This window comes from Cadophora gregata (genome assembly GCF_030347475.1).
Source record: "Cadophora gregata isolate MNR1 chromosome Unknown scaffold_15, whole genome shotgun sequence".
Classification (NCBI taxonomy): Eukaryota; Fungi; Ascomycota; class Leotiomycetes; order Helotiales; family Ploettnerulaceae; genus Cadophora; species Cadophora gregata.
The window spans coordinates 1,635,904-1,653,942 of NW_026695938.1; the positions used below are offsets into that span (position 1 = coordinate 1,635,904).

General features: G+C 44.0%; 3 protein-coding genes across 3 annotated transcripts; 1 reads left to right on the plus strand and 2 right to left on the minus strand.

The window, feature by feature from the left end:
* Positions 1–422: 422 nt before the first annotated feature.
* ONS95_005176 (uncharacterized protein) lies at positions 423–2,442 on the minus strand. The gene is made up of 2 exons (XM_058498574.1): positions 1,787–2,442; positions 423–1,724 (listed from the first exon to the last, which is right to left on the minus strand). Exons 1-2 carry the CDS (start codon positions 2,185–2,187, stop codon positions 1,088–1,090), a joined length of 1,038 nt encoding a protein of 345 aa, XP_058352088.1. The 5' UTR covers positions 2,188–2,442; the 3' UTR covers positions 423–1,087.
* A 2,978-nt stretch (positions 2,443–5,420) lies between these two features.
* On the plus strand, positions 5,421–6,020 carry ONS95_005177 (uncharacterized protein; the record flags this gene model as incomplete). The annotated part of the gene is made up of 1 exon (XM_058498575.1): positions 5,421–6,020. One exon carries the CDS (start codon positions 5,421–5,423, stop codon positions 6,018–6,020), a length of 600 nt encoding a protein of 199 aa, XP_058352089.1.
* A 10,245-nt stretch (positions 6,021–16,265) lies between these two features.
* On the minus strand, positions 16,266–17,064 carry DPM1 (dolichol-P-mannose synthesis; the record flags this gene model as incomplete). Its single annotated transcript, XM_058498576.1, has 2 exons — positions 16,266–16,896; positions 16,958–17,064. 2 exons carry the CDS (start codon positions 17,062–17,064, stop codon positions 16,266–16,268), a joined length of 738 nt encoding a protein of 245 aa, XP_058352090.1.
* Positions 17,065–18,039: the final 975 nt, after the last annotated feature.

Genomic DNA, 18,039 nt, shown 5'->3' on the forward strand with positions numbered 1-18,039 from the left:
ACTGAAACAATCATCACATCAAGCCTTCTCACTAGACAACTTTCAGACGTGTGTTCGGAGATGAAAATTTTCAGCTCCTGGCAGTGTAAACGACCTGGAAGTGGGAATGGCTTGGATATGTTAGTACTGGGTATAGATGAACCAAGATAGTGAACGAATGTGAAAGTCAGTTGGAGCTCCTTACGCTTTCGTATTGCTGATGTATTCGCTGCGTATCAGCAGTTGTCATTTTGTTGGAGCCGCTCGAATTAGTTGTGGCCGCCATTTACAATAAAATGACGTGATATTTGGGAAGGATAGTTGATGGAGTTTCTATGGGGAGTAGAGAGATGTTCTTACAAGCCAGACATTGCTAGATATTTCGAGAATGTCAAGCGAGATATATGACAAACAAAGATGGACAGCCACATTTTTGTGCCTGACTATAGAGTAGAAACGCTGGGGAATTTCTTGTTTGATCTCGATGACATCATGTTTTCTTCATCATTACTCGGCAGTTATCGAGTGACATGGAAGCCTCTCTAGTGCTCCCCATGACCTGAATATAGGAGGTAGGAGGCGATTTGATTCAGCTCATAGAGACGATAAGGTGATTGAAATAGCGCAACAATTTTCATTTGGAGAAGAATTGAAGCTCCCACTGTCAGTGTCATCCATACGCTCTAATCAAGGTAGGAGTTCTTGCCCACAACAATACCCCGCCCTAGGTCTTTTCAAAGCAGTTGATTGCCAATTTATGAGCATTGATCAATCACTGGACGCTTTGTTCGTTATCATCGTCATAGCGTGACTTGTGTTAAATAAAGAAAGTTGTTGATTGTCTTAGCTATCAACACGTCGGAATACCCACCATTTTGTTCCTGTTCCAACCAGCATTCATATCCGAAGGCTCTGACGGGAAAGAACAATCGATGACTGATATGAATATTTGCAACGCTTGATGGAGTTAGTGAAGAAACGAAACAAAGGCAGTATAAGCATACCTCCAACATTTAACAGCACCGCATTGATCTTGTTGCAAATCTTGGAGTCCTCTTCAACGTTTCACCTCAGTCAAAGTGTTACCATTCCAGCCCTCTCCAGTAGGTCATTCTGTCAAATCAATCTCTCTCCTTGCGGCAACCATGAAGATAGGGTTCTCTCTTGGTGTAGTGAAAAAGTCTTTGGGTAGCTTGGCAGTACGCTTCATCAATTCGACTGTGAAGTCGGCGAGCATTCCGTCAGGAAAGTTGTCGATCCATCTCTTGACGTTGATAACACCAGATACGAATGACATCATCCTATGAACCGCCAGCCGCTTCAATGCAGTTTCCTCTCTGGTGGTGTAGGCATATTCGATAAACTTCTGAAGAACAGTATCATTTTCCTCCTGTGGGCCTTCGCATTCACGATTGACCAAAGGAATCAAGACTCTCATAGCTTCATTCTGAAGTTGCCAGACTTTCCAAACACTGCCGTAGGACCAAAGTTTGGCGACGTCCATCAGGTCAGGATCCGTTCCTTCGCCGTCAATTTGTTTCGTGTACAGCCACTGGTTAAACAGCCCAAACACCGAGACTTCGACATCCCTCAGAAGCATTGTTTTGGTCTGGCCTTCTATACCATGTTGACGATTGAAAGCGTCTCTGAAGTAAGAGGAGTAATGGCTAATAAGATCGAGGTGAATGGAGAACACTTGGGCTTGTGGGCCGACCCACAGCTGGACGAATTCAGCGCCAGGTTTTCTATATATGAAATGGTCAGTCAAACAACCCCAGATCAGTTCAAGGATATGAGGATAACTCACGACCAAAAGGGTAGAACCTTTTTCTTTTTCATGTTGACCTGAGGCCGAATGCTTTCTCGATGTGATTGACCACTATTCTGTGGAACCTGAACTTGTATTTGACGAGGAATTGGAGCTCCATTACAAGGGACTCTCGCATCTCTGATGGGAGGTGTTCCAGGAATCTTTTGTGCAGGGTTCTTGATATTCTCACGGTCAAGGGGGTTTCCAGGAGCATGTTTTGATGTGGATGGGGCTGGGATTGCCTTTGTAGCGACAGGTGCTTGCTCAGTTCCTGGAGGTCTGCCGCGTCTCTTCGGTTCTAGTTCAATGTTCTCCTCAGATTCAGAAGACTCGGCAGCTGCCGAGTTTTTCTGGGATCGAAGTTGATGGCTGAAAGCTTTGTTATGAGAGCGAGACATTGAACATGCGATGCTAAATAGCGCCAGTAAATTGTTACCAGAGGTGTAGATTATGATAACCTTAACAGGTCTGAGGAGGCGAGAACCGCTTGAGAAAGGTTGCAATGTTTTGGTCAACAGAGATGAAGACGGTGGACTTACTATTGTCCGAGTTCATGAAAAACGTGAAGTAGATCAGTAGTGATTAACCTGCATTACCTGTGCAACATTAGTTGTAGAAGGTTGATGTTTCAAGAAGTTTGAGCAAAGGGGGAGCTGAGCATAATATAGGATGTTGACAGGAGCACGGACCATACAGTGTGTTAGAAATATGGGGATTGTAGGCGTAGACTTAGTACTGTAGGCCGTACTACTAAGTACGCTACCCCTTTATATAGGAGATTCTCTCTCTCTGTAGTAGCTCCTTATACAACTGCAATTATAATATAGTAGTAATTCCAATCGATCGAAAAAGACCTTAAAACTTTATTTTTATTAAGATCTCTACTTTATTAACTCTTAGTATATCTGCTACTACGCTATAATATTATCCTAATTAAAAGCACTAATTCCTTACGTCGCTAGAGCCTTAAAAAGTAAAACTCTACTAGAGTTTAATAACTTCTTTAAATAGGAGCTTAAGACTAAACAAGAGCTAGCTAGGGCTAGTATTCTTTATTACGTTTTTACTAAAGTTAGCGTGCCGAATAATGTTAATTAGTAGAATACTTACGCTAAGGAAAAGAAAGAAGCTTTTAAAATAGTTATTAACTTAATCTCTAAGCTTCTCTTTCCTAAGTATAGAGATATTATTAAACTAAATAACACTAAGCCTCTCTAAGAAGCTATTTACGCAGATAAAAGTAAAGTAGTTTAAGGGAGTCTTACTTTTACTAATATAAGAGACGATTTCTTTAAGATAAAGTTTATCCTAAGGGAGGAAACACTTCAGAACTACATTATAAGGCTCTTACTCTTTAAAGTAAAGCTTAGCGGCGATAGTAAACCTCTCACTAATAAGGATATACATCTTAAGCTATTACAGTCGTTACTAGCGTCCGGAGCTTAGATTACTATAGCACTTACCCTAGAATCGTAAGACCTAGATCTTAGAGATACTATATGAAAGCTTAACGAATATTAAATTAAATAAAGGGAATAGCTTTAACTTATAGCTACTAGTAACGCCGCGAATTACATAAATAGAGGCTATAATAGAGAGAGAGGTAGTAGAGATAGTAGAGGCTAGAGAGGTAGAGGCTACTCATATAAGAGAGGTAATATATATAAGAATAGGAGAGGATAGGAAAGATGGAATAATAATAGCAGGGGTAGTAACTAATAAAGACGTAGAGAGCGCGTGGAAAAGAGAGGAAATCGCCCTAAATTAGGCCGAAATCAGTGTGCCCGGTGTAAAGGCTATAGCTACTAGTACGCAAACTACACGGAAGCTAAGAATACCTACGCGAGAGATAACACTAATAAAGTAGAGGAAATTAAAGATAATAATACTTATCCCGTGTTCCCTTCGGAAGAGATTTACTACACTAAAGATATAGAATATACTTTATTAATAATCTTTATTACAGAATCTATCTAGAAAATTAACTCTAGCGCTACTTACTACTTCAGTAGAGTTCTAGCTGAGTTCAAGTAACTTAAGCGCTAGCGTAACGCTAAATACGTTAAAATAACGACTAATTCGTACTTAATAGCTAAAGGTTATAGAGATATTACTATTAATAGGTTAACCCTTAAAGATATATAATACGTACTTAACTTCGGAGCTATAAAGCTAGTATCGATATATTAACTCTTAGACAAAGGAATTAATACGGAACTAACTAAGATATCAGTAAATAGATACCGGAATAGTGAACTAGCCTTTATAGGCACAAGAAATAGAGGTTTATATATTCTAGATACGAATCCTTGATATTAAGTTACGTATAACATAATTCCGTTAGACTTAAAGCTACTAAAGGAACAAATAAAGAGTTAGCCTAGCACAGAGGAAATAAAGGCAGATCTACTCTATAGGCGTTTAAGCTATATAAATTACGCCTATTTAAAGAAACTAGTTACTTACAGCAGTTATAAAATAAGACCGATTTCTATTCTAGGGCTAAAGAGAAAGAGGTGTTACAAGGCTTACTTTATAGGCCGTATGAAAGAGCACTTTAATAAGAAGTTAGATAGTAGAACTAACGTACCTATTCGTCGATTACACGCTAATATCTCTAGTATCTTACCACGCTTAATTCGCGGCTATAAATACTTCCTTTTAGTAGTAGATAATACTACAAGGACGTGTTAGGTAGATCTCTTAGTTAATAAGTCTATATTAACTATTTAACTAGTTATTCGGAAATTGAAGCTATAGCTTGAAACTTAAGGGTAAAGTAAATTTCATATAATTATCTACTAGAGGACTAATAATAGCAAGGGAGAGTTCGGTCCTGAGTTTATTAACTAGCTATAAGAGAGTGGAATTGTTCCTGAACCCTCTCTTTTATATAAATACTCTCTAAATAGAGTCGTAAAGCAATAGATATATAAACTAGCTAAGATTACACGCTTAATCCTCTATAACACGAAGATACCCGAGAATATATAGTACTACGCTATTAAGTAGGTAGTAAAGCTAAAGAATAGACGCCTAATGTAACGTTTCTAACTCGGTCGGTGTCGTGAGTACAGACTCGTCGGTTGGTATCAGCTATGAAGTAAGGTAACAAGACGCTCGATTCTCAATAGGAATTGAGACGTTACAAGCAGTGGTAAACTAGGTGTAAACTTGCTATTTGATTTGAGCACGAAGCTCTACTATCTAGGAAACTACCTACTCGTTATATAGAACTTCCGACTTCCTGTGCAAGCCGTGCAAGACGTCTTGCAGGGCGCGCAAGCCCGCAAGCCCGTCTAGCAAGCTAGCACATCACGTGACCCATGTCCACCGTGATCAACATAACTATTATTATGACAACGAGCGTGGAGTATGGTACTACTCGCTAATTCGTACCATTCTCTTGTTGGTGCCATTCTCTCAATGGTACCATCAACCCTTTGGTACCAAACACCGACTGGTGCCATCCACTTGGTAGTACCATCAGTATTATGGTGCCAACCCGTGACTTGTACCAAGACTGAGCCTGGTTCGTGACACTATCCCCCTTCCAGCCTAGCGTGTCCTCACGCTTAAGTATGCCTAAGGAAATATCGACGACTGCCCACGGCCGTCTTCTTCTTTCATCATGCCACCCGAACGCTCAACCAAAAGAGTCGATCATATTGCGCTTGGGCGACAGATTGAATTGAGTGGAAAAATCATGGCACCCTGTACCAGATGTGAAAATGCGAATTGCAAAGACTGTGTGTCGCCCCGCGATCCCAAACTGACTCGGTGTGGTCGATGTGCCCGTCTAAACAAGACATGCGATGTGCGTACCGTGAACCGCATGCCGACAGCGTTGGATTGGGAGTCCCTTGACTCCCAGATCGAGAAGTTGGATGCCGAGGAAGAGGAGGCGATGGCGAAAATCCTTCGTTTGAAGAAACAGAAACGTTTCCTCTACGAAAGGCGGCAGAAGATGATTGCTGCCGGGCTGAACTCAATGGAAGAGCTCGACGCTCTCGAAGCGTTGGAAAAGGAAGCTGAGGAGAAGCGGAAGGCGGAGGAGGCACAGAAAAGTGCTGAGTTGGCAGGCGCGGAACGTCCTAGTTCCGGCGACGTCGACCCCCCCTACGACCCGACGGTCGGCCTTCCCTTCGACCCTGAGGACCCGCTCTGGGCAGACCTGGGTTTCGTTGATGGAAACTGGCAAGCAGCTTCGGGCAGCGAAGGTTTGACCTAGGTTCCCAAGTGTTCTCGGATTGTGGGTAATCCTTCCATTTCACTAGGTATTTGATGATACCGTACTTGTACTGACAATCCAGCAGTTCCTCTACTTCGTATTCTTCAAGCGGATTGATGGGTTCTGCGATTGTTTTTGGGGCTGGTGGTGCGCCCGGTGGTGCTTTTTCCAATAAGGATATATGGAATACTGGGAATACCTTCTTCATCGTGTTCGGCAGTTGGAGTTCGTAATTCAAAGGTCCTTTGACTTGCTTGATCTTGAACGGTCCTAATTTCTTGTGGTCCAATTTGTCGCTTGGCCGCTGCGTGTTGATGTTTTTCCGTAAAAGATAAACCCTATCCCCCTCCTGTAGCGTTGGCTCCTGGCTACGCGTTTTGTTGTAGTAGTGTGCGTTTCTTTCTGCTACGAACTGGAGTTCCTGGGATAATTCCTTGTGTAGGTCCTGAATCTTCTGGACCTGGATGCGAGCCGCATCATTATCCTCAACCGTCAGGTTGGGTTCTCTGTATGCGACAGGTTCGTAACCGTAGTTGGCGAAGAATGGTGTTACGTTGGTTGTTTCCGTGGTCGAGCTGTTGTAGGCGAACTCTGCAAGTGGCAGCAGTCCTACCCAGTTATCTTGTTGGTAGTTGATGTAGCATCGCAAGTATGCTTCAACGACTTGGTTCATCCGTTCATTTCCTCCATTTGTCTGAGGGTGAAATGCTGTTGAGAGTTTTCGTTTGGTTCCGAGGAAACTCGTCAATGCCTTCCAGAATTTGGACGTAAACAGCTTGTCCCGGTCGGACACTATTTCTTCCGGTACTCCACGCTTGGAGACCACTTCTTTAAGGTATACCTGCGCTAGGTCCTCGGCCGTGAGCGTTGATTTGACTGGTACTAGGTTCATGTATTTGGTAAGTCTCTCCATGATGACCAGTATCATATCATAGCTAACTCCTGTGGCCGGGTCTTTGGACATGGGTAATGGTCCAATAAAATCCCATGATATCGATTTCCAAGGTTGTGGTGGTATGGGTACTGTGATCATCTGCCCATAAGGTGCGTGCCTGGTTGGCTTGTTCCTGATGCAGGCATCACAATTTCCAACTACCTCCTTGACTACTGCGCGAAGTCCCTCGCCCCAGTAGCATCGCGAAATCCTTAGGTACGTTCTTCGTACCCCTTGATGTCCGTGTGCGGGTAGTCCATGTTGTTCCTGAACATATTCCTTGGTCAGGCTGGGCGGGAGCCACAGCTTCCCATTTACTCGCACGTATCCTTTCTCAACCGTGGTGTGGTTGTTGGTCTTCAGGAGAGACCTTTCGAGCTCCTGAGCTTTCTTCAGTGTTTCTGCCCAGGGTCCCTTGAGTTCTAAGGCCGCTGCTTCTCGGATGTGGGGGACTAAGTCCCCATTGTCCAATTCCTTGAGCAAGGCGGTTTCATTGTAGACCTTGTCTCCTTCGTACCCTGGCAGCCTGCTCAGGGCGTCGGCTCTGGCGTTGTCTTTTCCTTGCACGTACTTGATTACAAGATCAAAAGAGGCAAGTTCCTCGGCCCACCTGGCCAACCGTCGATTGTCTAAGACCTTAGTGGTTGTGAAGGTTCGAAGATTCATATGGTCGGTGTGGACGATGATTGGATACTTGGCTCCTTGCAGATAGATCTTCCAATGTTTGCATGCTTTGACGATAGCCATGAGCTCCTTCTCGTATATGTTGTAATTTTGTTCGGCTGGGGACATTTTTTCGGAATAGTAGGCGACTGGGTGTAGTCGGCCTTCCTCGTCTCGCTGTAGGTGGGCTGCACCAGTACAGGTATCCGAAGCGTCGGTTTCGATTATGCTTTCCCTTTCCTCGTCGAAACTGTAAAGGATTGGTTCCTTGGTGAATTCCTTCTTGATTCGTTGGAAGGCTTCCTCGCACTGGCTAGTCCAGGTGAAAGAGACACCCTTCCTGGTCAGGTTGGTGAGCGGTTCGGCGATTTTGGAGTAGTTTCGGATGAACTGTCGACAAAAATTGGCAAATCCCAGTTGGGATTGCACATCCTTGACGTTCTTGGGTGACTCCCACTCTTTCACCGCTCTGACCTTTTCTGGGTCAATGCTCATCCGTCCTGGGTTTATGACATATCCCAGGAAGGTGACCTGCTTGACCGAGAATTCACACTTTGATAGTTTCAGTCTAGAATCTACCTTGTGTAGGGCTTCCATGACTTGTAGGACGTGTCCTTGGTGTTCCTCGATGGTTCTCGAGTAGACCAGGATATCGTCCAGGTAGCATATTGCGAATTTTCCGATGAAGTCCTTCAGAATCTCGTTATTCTGCCTTTGGCATGTGGCCGGTGCATTCGTAAGTCCGAATGGCATCACCGTGTGTTCCCACAAGCCTGAGGGTAGGATGAAAGCCGTCTTCCATTCGTGCCCTCTTTTGATTCGGATCAAATTAAACGCGTTACGTTGGTCCAATTTGGTGTATACCGTTGCTCTGGCCAGCCTGTCCCGCAGGTACTGAGCATTGGGCAAAGGATACACGTCCCTTATCGTCCCATTGTTGATCATGCGATAGTCGCCACAAGGTCTTCCCTTAGGATCCCCTGCTTTCTTGGCGACTAACATGTTGACCGCGCATGGTGATTTGGACTTCCGAATCCATCCTTTCTTCACTCCTTGTTCCCGCCATTCCTCAAGCGTCCTCGTGGTGGCGTAATTATGGTAGCGAAGCTTCTCTGCAATGGGTATGAACCCTTCTTTGAAGTTGATCTCGTGGTCCCAGGGTTGATGTTCAGGCAATGCCCTCATGTCCTGTGGATCCTCGAACATCTTTGCGTACTTCCTATAGGGTACGGGCAGCTGTTCCCGTACGTCATCCTTCTGTCTGGGATGACCTTCAGATTCCTTCTGGCTGGGAATCGGACTCTCTCGTGTAGAGTCAATCGGCGTCATCCTTAAGGAGGCGGCGCTAGCCTCCCTTTCGCCGGATAGTCAACTGCGGCGACAGTTGCATCTATCAAAAGTAAGCGTTCTTGCTTTCCAGTCGATGCTGGGGTTGTGGCTGTTCATCCACATGGTTCCGAGGACGATATCGTGTCGTCCAACTGGGACAACGTCGAACGATAAGTACTCCGTGTGACCATCAGGCATCTTCATTTCGATGCTCGCCGTTTTGTCTCGCACCCACCCGTCAACCCCTGCGTTTTTCCCATCCAATAGGGTGAGTCTGTAAGGGCGTGGGTTGCGTATAATGGGTATGTTCAGTTGTTCCACCAGTCGTGGGTGAATGAACCTTCCCATGGCTCCTGAGTCGATCAGGGCCTTAGCTGTATTCCCATTCAGCTCTACTTGGACCACTAGTTGGTCCATCTCTCCGGTGGCGGCGAGTTCGGGGTAATCGAGGTGATCGGGGTACTCCTGCGGTTTTACGGGTAAATCCCTTTGTTCCTCGACGATTTCTCCCGTTGTCTCGTCCATCCACTTCCTTAAGCCTTGGTTGTAACTGATGAGGGTGTACGGGACATCCTCCTCAAGGTTGACCTGGCTCTGTATGGGTTCCTCTCTCGTCCTCTGGAATCGGAGGGGTTCCCATACTTGCTGTCTTCGCTTCCAATACCGTTTTCCGCTAGTCGTTGCGGTCACGACCCACGTATCTTTGACTTCCAGATAGTCGTCTAGCTGGCCATATTCCCGAGGCTCGGGTTCTTCCACAAGGCTAGCCGTGTATCTTTTAGATCGTTGGTCTGTATACTCGGTGTTCTCTTGGAATACGATGATCTCGGCGTCTCGGTAGACAACGACGCAACTAAGGCCTCGCTCTGGGGCATCGTGAGTCCTTCGCTTTTCCGCTAGGTCTGGCTTATCTCCCACGTGCATCCAGACTCGTCGTTCTCCGTTGTGAGAGCGGAGGGCCCAATTTTCGTTGATGATGGGCAGCCGGTCTGCCCAGTGATCATTAGTCACCTGGCTTTCTTGTTGGGTGTCCAGGGATTCTATATCACTGATTCGCTGGTTTTCGAGGGATTCGGTCAGGACTTCCTCCCAACCGTCGTCCTCGCTGACTCGTTCGAGCACTGCCGCTTCGCGGCGCTCGGTCTTTCGTTCGGCCAAAGCGAATTGTCGTTTGTCTTTAGGAGGGGCTTTCCCTCCGTTCTTGTTCTGAGAGCAGTCCCTGGCGAGGTGGCCGGCCTTGCCACAGGTGTAGCACAAGCCCTTCTCTCGTCGTTTCTGCTTCTCAGCCTGGCCCTTGCCTCCTCTCTCGGCCCCATCCATTTCCATCGGGTCATGATGACTCCGTTTATTGTTGGGGTGGGGTTGGAAGTTTCCTCCTCTCTTCCCATGTCGTTCCGGGAACTGAGGCTTCCTGTATTGAGTAGGGGCAAAATACCCTCTTTTTTCCTTCTGTCGTTCCTGGATCCGTTCGTCGATGGTTGTAGCCGTTTTGATCATTTCCTCCAGGCTGTCGGGTTTGTCGGCCCTGGAGAGTTCGTCTTTGATATGGTCCTTTAGGCCCTTGTAGTACTGGGCTTTCAAACCACTATCCGTCCAGTCCAGTCGCATGGAGTGACGGTGGAACTCGGCAGTGTATTCGTGAACGGATCCTCGTTGGCGGATGCCAAGCAGGTGTTTCTCGGACTGTTCTTTCTCGTTGGGGTCTCCGAAGACTCCCTTGATAGCCGTGGTAAATCCTGCGACGGTGCGGAAGATGACGCGACTCTTCTCGGTCATGGTGGTGGAGCAAGCTCCGGTCACATGTCGGTTGAGAAGGTAGTCGCTGAGGGCTGGTTCGATCCAGTGTGCTGCAGTGTCGCGGAGGAACGAGGCGATCCACAAGACCTTGAGGGATTCGGCCTCGAACTTGTCTCCGTTGAAGGCTAGGTACATCTGGTACTGGAGTACGAACTGTCCTAGCTTGGATCGTTGACCATGGAAGGTATCCGGTAGGTTGACTCGGGGTGGAGTAACCTTGTCTTCCTTCTTACTGGTCTGGGAGCTTTCTCCCACGACGGATCCTTCCTTAGGGGCCATTGTGTCTTGCTGACGATACTTCAAGTGAGGTGCTCAAAGTGTAACGTTTCTAACTCGGTCGGTGTCGTGAGTACAGACTCGTCGGTTGGTATCAGCTATGAAGTAAGGTAACAAGACGCTCGATTCTCAATAGGAATTGAGACGTTACAAGCAGTGGTAAACTAGGTGTAAACTTGCTATTTGATTTGAGCACGAAGCTCTACTATCTAGGAAACTACCTACTCGTTATATAGAACTTCCGACTTCCTGTGCAAGCCGTGCAAGACGTCTTGCAGGGCGCGCAAGCCCGCAAGCCCGTCTAGCAAGCTAGCACATCACGTGACCCATGTCCACCGTGATCAACATAACTATTATTATGACAACGAGCGTGGAGTATGGTACTACTCGCTAATTCGTACCATTCTCTTGTTGGTGCCATTCTCTCAATGGTACCATCAACCCTTTGGTACCAAACACCGACTGGTGCCATCCACTTGGTAGTACCATCAGTATTATGGTGCCAACCCGTGACTTGTACCAAGACTGAGCCTGGTTCGTGACACCTAACTACTACTTTACTATATAAAACAGCTACTAGACTCACTCTAATCGAAGCGTATAAAAGACGGCCTATAAACCTCTCTAAAATAAGAGTATTTAACTCTATAGCGTACCCTTTATATCCACTAGGGCTATATCAAGGCAAAATAAAGCAAAGGATAATTCCGGGGTGTTTTATATTAGTAGGTATAGCTAATACCTTAACTTATAAGCTCCTAAACGTAGAAACCTTCAAGGAACTAGAAACAGCCGACTACGGCTTTAACAAGTATATAATATACTCTATATATACTAGTAGTAAGGAAACTATATTAAAAGGTAGTAATAAGGTAATAGAAAAACCTCTACTACCGGCTACCGATCTAGCACTTACTAAGAGGCTAGCTAGGGGTGCTAAAGGCTTAGAAAGACCTCTAAGAGAGAGGCTAGCTATAGAAGCTGAAAGACCTCTAGGAGAGAGGCTAGCTATAGAAGCTAAAAATCCTTTAAGGGGAAGGTTAGCTATAGAAAACATAGTAGGAGATACTAAAGAAGTGTCTAATTAACGCCTCCCTAAATAGACTTAACTAGTAAACGTGTCTAATAATACTCTACTATTAAGATATAGTAGGAAATAGCGTAGAAAATAACACTTCGAGCAAGCTGCTTAAGTGATAACTATAAAGCTATACTCTTAGTAAATCCTTAATAAGGCACTAACCTATTAAATAGCGCTAATTACGCTGGAGGGTGAACTTATACAACCTCTTGAGGTTATAACTATCGCAGAGGCTCTAAGGGAGAATCTAGTAGAATAAAAGGCTGCTATTCTCAAGGAATTACAAGCTATATAAAGCGCTGGAACTTATAGAGTATACTTTAGTAAGCCTCCCTCCGGCTTAAAACTGATATCTTTAAGACTAGTTCTACGTAATAAAATCAACTCCGATAGCTCTATAGCACGGCGAAAGGCTAAGCTCGTAGTAAGAAGCTTTAAGTAAAAACACGGCCTTAACTACTTTAATACTTTTATAAGCGTTATACGCTATTCTACCTTACGAGTACTACTTACTATTATAGCTAAAAGAGACCTAGAGATCGAGTATATTAATATCAACACTACTTTCCTAAACACGTACTTAAAAGAAGATATATATATAACGATTCCGAATAATAAGACGCCGGAGATATAGAATAAGCTTCACTTAGAGCTGAATAGAAGGAAAGATATATATCTGAAGCTCTTATACTCTCTCTACAGCCTAAAATAAGCACCTAGGGAATAGTAGCTCCTTATTAAAGATAAGATAGAAAAGCTAGGTCTAGAAGCGTTAGAAGCTAACCCTAATCTCTTTATCTTTAAGAATAGAGCGTACGTATTAGTCTTCGTTAATAATATACTAATTATAAGTAACTCTACTAACTGCGAATATCTTAAGAAATAGCTCTTAAAGACCTAGAAAAGTAAAGACCTTAAAGCTATTAATACGTTTATAAGCTTATAAGTTAAGAGGGATAGGAAGAATAAGACTCTTCAGATTTATTAAATAGCCTACATATAAAAGCTACTAGAAAGGTTTAGAATAGCCGTAGCTAGAGGTAATACCTTACTTATAGCTGCTAGAATAATACTAAGGGAGTTAGCTAAAGATGAAGGTGTTATACTAGCCTCCCCTAAAGAGATCTTACTGTTTTAGCAGATTATTAGCTCTCTAATATACCTCTCGAACCTCACACGACCTGATATTACTTATATAATAAGCTAGCTAGCGCGGCATATATTAAATCCCCTTAAATCTTACCTCTAAGATATAAAACCTCTCCTCTAATATCTACGATATATAGAAAGTAACAGAATAACATTTGGAATTAGAATAGAATATAGGGGAAAGCTAGATAATAATATATTTAATATTTAAACTAACGCTATATAAGGGACAGAATATAATAGGAAATTATTCTAAGGATAGATAGTAAGGTTCTATAAGGGTCTAATCTCTTAGGCTACTAATAGGTAAAGGTCTATAGCTCTCTCTAGCTTAGATTCTAAGATAATAGCTACTAGTAATAGCTCTAGAGAAGTAGCCTAGTTACTTAAGCTATAGAAAGACCTTAATATAAAGCTATCCCGAATTCCTACGCTATATCTTAATAACGCTAGAGCTGAATCTCTCTTAAAAGAACAGAAATTCTATCTAAAGGTAAAGTATATTAATATCCGCTAGTTCTATATTCGAGATAATATAGTTTTATATAATAAGTTAGTAGTAAAACACGTTCCAGGTAATAATAATATAGCAGATACTCTTACGAAAGCTTTACCTTCAGAATCGTTTAAATAATATAAGATATATATAAGGTTACCTAGTAATAACTGATTCTCTGATAATAACTCTAAGATTAATAACAGTTGACTAATTAATAGTAGATCTATATAAATTAAGGCTGTTTCTAGTAGTAGAACCTATAAAAAATAGAATATTCTTCACGGAAAATCAGTTCTTTAATAAATATCTTCTTTAACGATAATATATAACTACAAATCAAGTAAAACACGATATATAACTACTATACCTAATAGTTAAGACGAATCTTATTCCGCGGTTAAAGGAAGAAGGAAAGAAAACAGAACTAGAAGAGAACGACCTTTATATACCCTAGAGGCTAGAGAGAAAGCTAGTAAGGAATATCTTAGTAGCTATAAAAAGAAAGTGCGAGGTAGCTACAAAGAAGGGTAAATAAGAGTAGTAGGAGCAGGAGATTATTAATAAGGGAGCGATTTAGGTACACTCTTATACTGTTTTATATACCTTAATACTACAAAGTTGCTGAACTCCTAGGAAAATAGGAGACGTAAGCACTATATATATACTAGTATATTACAGGAGTTAATAAGGCATAATCGAGGCTCCTTATATAATATAAGTTATCAGTAATACTTCGGCGATACTCTGGCGTCGCTTCGGGAATATTCAGCGCTATACTGCTTTAGAAGGCTCTATTTACTACAGATATAGAGAATAGGGGAGCTATTAGAAATATGGGGATTATAGGCGTAGACTCAGTACTGTAGGCCGTACTACTGAGTACGCTACCCCTTTATATAGGAGATTCTCTCTCTCTGTAGTAGCTCCTTATGCAACTGCAATTATGACACAGTGAGAGTATCGTTCCTTCCTCAAGACAAGTGGGAAAAACGATCTGTGGAAGAAGAAGTGAATTCAATGAGATTCACAAGAAAAGAAAAAAAAAAAATACACAGGCCTTAGGGAAATTGCTAAATGCCATCAATATTCGTGAGGAAGAAGGAACAAAGAACATTACTTGCAACCTTCTTGGAAAGTTTCTGTTCGGGGTTCTGTCATGTCTGCGAGGACTTGAGCGAACAGACAGGCCAACTTTGAAAATCGCAAAATCAGTAGTCCGCATCTACAATGAACTGATCGAGACGTTTTTGATAAATAACCCATAGCTCTGCTGCTTAGCCACTTGCGTTGAGAGCCCATTCTGGGAAGAAGATTTTGATCTCCGGACACTACTGCGGGTCACGAAGAGGTACTCATTTGCAATTCAAGTATACAGGCGGCTCACCTTAGCAACCCAAGAATTAAGGCGATAAGAGACGCGGGAAGCATAATAATTTGAGGATGCACCCTACAAGATGCTACGGCGTTGGCCGAAGTCGCCTGAGACTCCTCTCGAAATCCATGTCGCTACCTAGGCTTGAGGCTTCAAGGACTTCACCTATAGTCGGGCTATGCCTCCCTAATTACCGGCTTGCTCGACGTGCACGAATGCATCACACTGATGTTCATGGCGGTCAACACCAAGATACTTATCAACTCAGATCAGTATTGTCACCAGGGGCCATTGGCAACGGGAACGCCATCAGAGAAAGCAAGATGCAGGCGGACTTCGTCAAAAGCGACCAGCGCCAGAGTGCAATCACTGTTCTTCGATCTAGACCGAATTCTCATTCCCAGTGAAACGAGACTTTCGACCGACGGGCCAGCTAGGAGCAGCAGTTGTCATCTTGGCAAATAATCGGGTAACGTTCTGACAGAATGCAACTGGGAACTCCTCGATGCGATTGACATAGCCATTTGGTGATGAGGGAAGATGTCGAGGACAAGAAGCTTCAATTTGTGTTATCCAGCCGGTGTTGAGAAATATAGGTGCTTGATACAGGCGAGGTAGTCTTCGAACTTATCAGCAGCCGAAGACTTTTCATTGTGAATATCGATTGGACCGCCCAGGTCTATAGCATGTCCTGCTGCAATCGCGACTCCGAGCGGAATTTCAGCGCAATGCGCTCAAAACGGCACCGTCGATCAGGCTTCTCTAGCTGCACATCTAGCCACTCTGCATGGTTTGGCAATTGATGTCAGCAGCTTCGTCGTTGACCAAACCGAAGAAAAGGCTGGGCATCAAATCAGAAAGCAAAAGAGGTTTGCACTAGCAGAGAAGAATGCAAACCAGAAATTGGGTGGGCAATACAGAAGGTGGAAAATGTTCGAGAGGTGTTTAGAGTTGTTTTGGAACATGCTAGGGAGTTGCTGTTCAACTATTAGCTGCTGGAATGAAACGAAGCTGGGGTATAGGGATTAATTCATTGCGTTGCAAGTTAATCATCATATTATTGCTTCGGACGCTGTCCGACTCTGCTTGCTGTACAGTTAACAAGCAAAGAACTAGCCACATTAAAGATACAAAGAGACAGAATATCAGACTTTCAACCATAACCTTAAGACTCCAGTAGCATATTCAACGATTTCATCACCCCCTAATTTCGAATCTCCATAAACCCGGTCAACGAAACTAATGGGTACCTCAGCAACCGTGCAGCCCATCGCCTTCGCTCGAACCATCATCTCCATCTGGAAAGTGTATCCCTTGCTCTCCGTGCTCTCGATAACCTTCTGCAGAACTGCCTTCTTGTAAAGTCTGAAGCTGCCCGTCAAATCACTAACACCGGGTCTCAGTACCGTATCCGCGAACAGGTTGGCGCCTCTCGAAACCAATTTCCGCTTCAAGTCCCAACCGAAAACTCCTCCATCCCCAGCATATCTCGTTCCAGTCACAATATCGTATCCACCATTCGTAGGAAGCTCCTTCTGTTTCGCAATCATCTGCTTGATGAATTTGGGGTGATGTGAGAAATCGGCATCCATGATGATGACATAGTTTCCTGTGACGAACTGCAGACCGTGAACGTATGCCGTACCGAGACCAAGCTTTCCTGCGCGTGCTTTCAGAAGGACGTGTGGGGAGTAGGCTTTTGCGAGCTGGTTGGCGACAATCTGTGTGCCGTCTGGAGAGCCGTCGTCTACGATAATAAGTTCCCAATCAAGGTTTCTACGTTCTCTGGTCAGATTTGAAGTATAGCAGATATTGAGACGTCTTTGAAGAAACGCACTGTTCCGTGAAGGTCCTGTTCAACAACCAGGTGATGATTGGCAGGTTGCGTCGCTCTTCATACGTGGGGAGAATGACCGAGTATTTGTCTTTGCTAATGGGCGCCATTGTGATCGAGAGCTGCTGAAGGAGTGAAAGAAGAGGATTGAACGATTAAATAGTTGGAGGATCAATTGCCAAAGGAGTGTGGTGTGGAAATCGAGTGAGGCTGGTCTGCGATGTGGCTTCAAGGGGTTGCTGCCGCTGATCTTGAAGTTGAGTTGATAGGAGTGCTGACTAAGCAGCCTAGACTTATTTCAACCTCACTTTATAAAACTTCAAGGCAGTGGTTTCAGGAAACGTACACAAGTGTATTTGGTTGACCAAGCTATGACAAAAAAAATCCTTTTTGCTACGCTGCTTCTACTCTTCGTGTGATCAGATGTCATCTTCGTTCGTGTTTCTATCTGCGCACTACCTAGCTGATGCGTTTCAAGTGCCTGCGGAATTAAACTCATCAGCTTAGCCCAATTATATTCTCAGAATGCTCACGTTGTCGCTACTTCGCCCCATCGGTATTTGAGGGAAGTTTATATTACTCAAGTGTTGGCGACTGAGTCGCTGTCTAAAAGCTATGGCATCAAAGATCTCCCCAGCATCGGAATAGCCACAAGGCTTGAGAACAAAACCCCCATTCGTGCTCCGGTTGCTCTATTTAATCTTGAATTCACTCATCACCCAACGCAGAAGTTTCTGTTAGTGTGCGATTCACTTAGATTACCACTGTGAACCGATACGCTACCGATATTTCACGCAGTTCTCTTTCCTTCAACTTTCTCATCAACGAATACAACTCCAAACCGTCACCAACGACCCCCATACGAGTATCATGGATGCTCTTTCCAGAATCCGTGCGCTTAAGCAGAAATTTGCTGCTCGTCGAGGCAAATCTATCGTAGACTTCACGTCAGTATTGGTCTTTCTCACTTCATGGAGCTTGCTGACAAAAGAATAGGAAGTCACAGACTTTCGTTACCATCACAGCAGGCCAGGAAAAAGCTGCCCAAGACTTCATCATACAGAGGATGGCGAATCATTGGTATC

Excerpts from the sequence above, each read along its gene's own strand:
- ONS95_005176 (XM_058498574.1), bottom strand. The coding sequence starts at position 2,187 with ATGTCTCGCTCTCATAACAAAGCTTTCAGCCATCAACTTCGATCCCAG. Across the intron at positions 1,725-1,786 it reads AAGGTTCTACCCTTTTGGTC|AAAACCTGGCGCTGAATTCG; the intron begins GTGAGTTATCCT and ends TTTCATATATAG.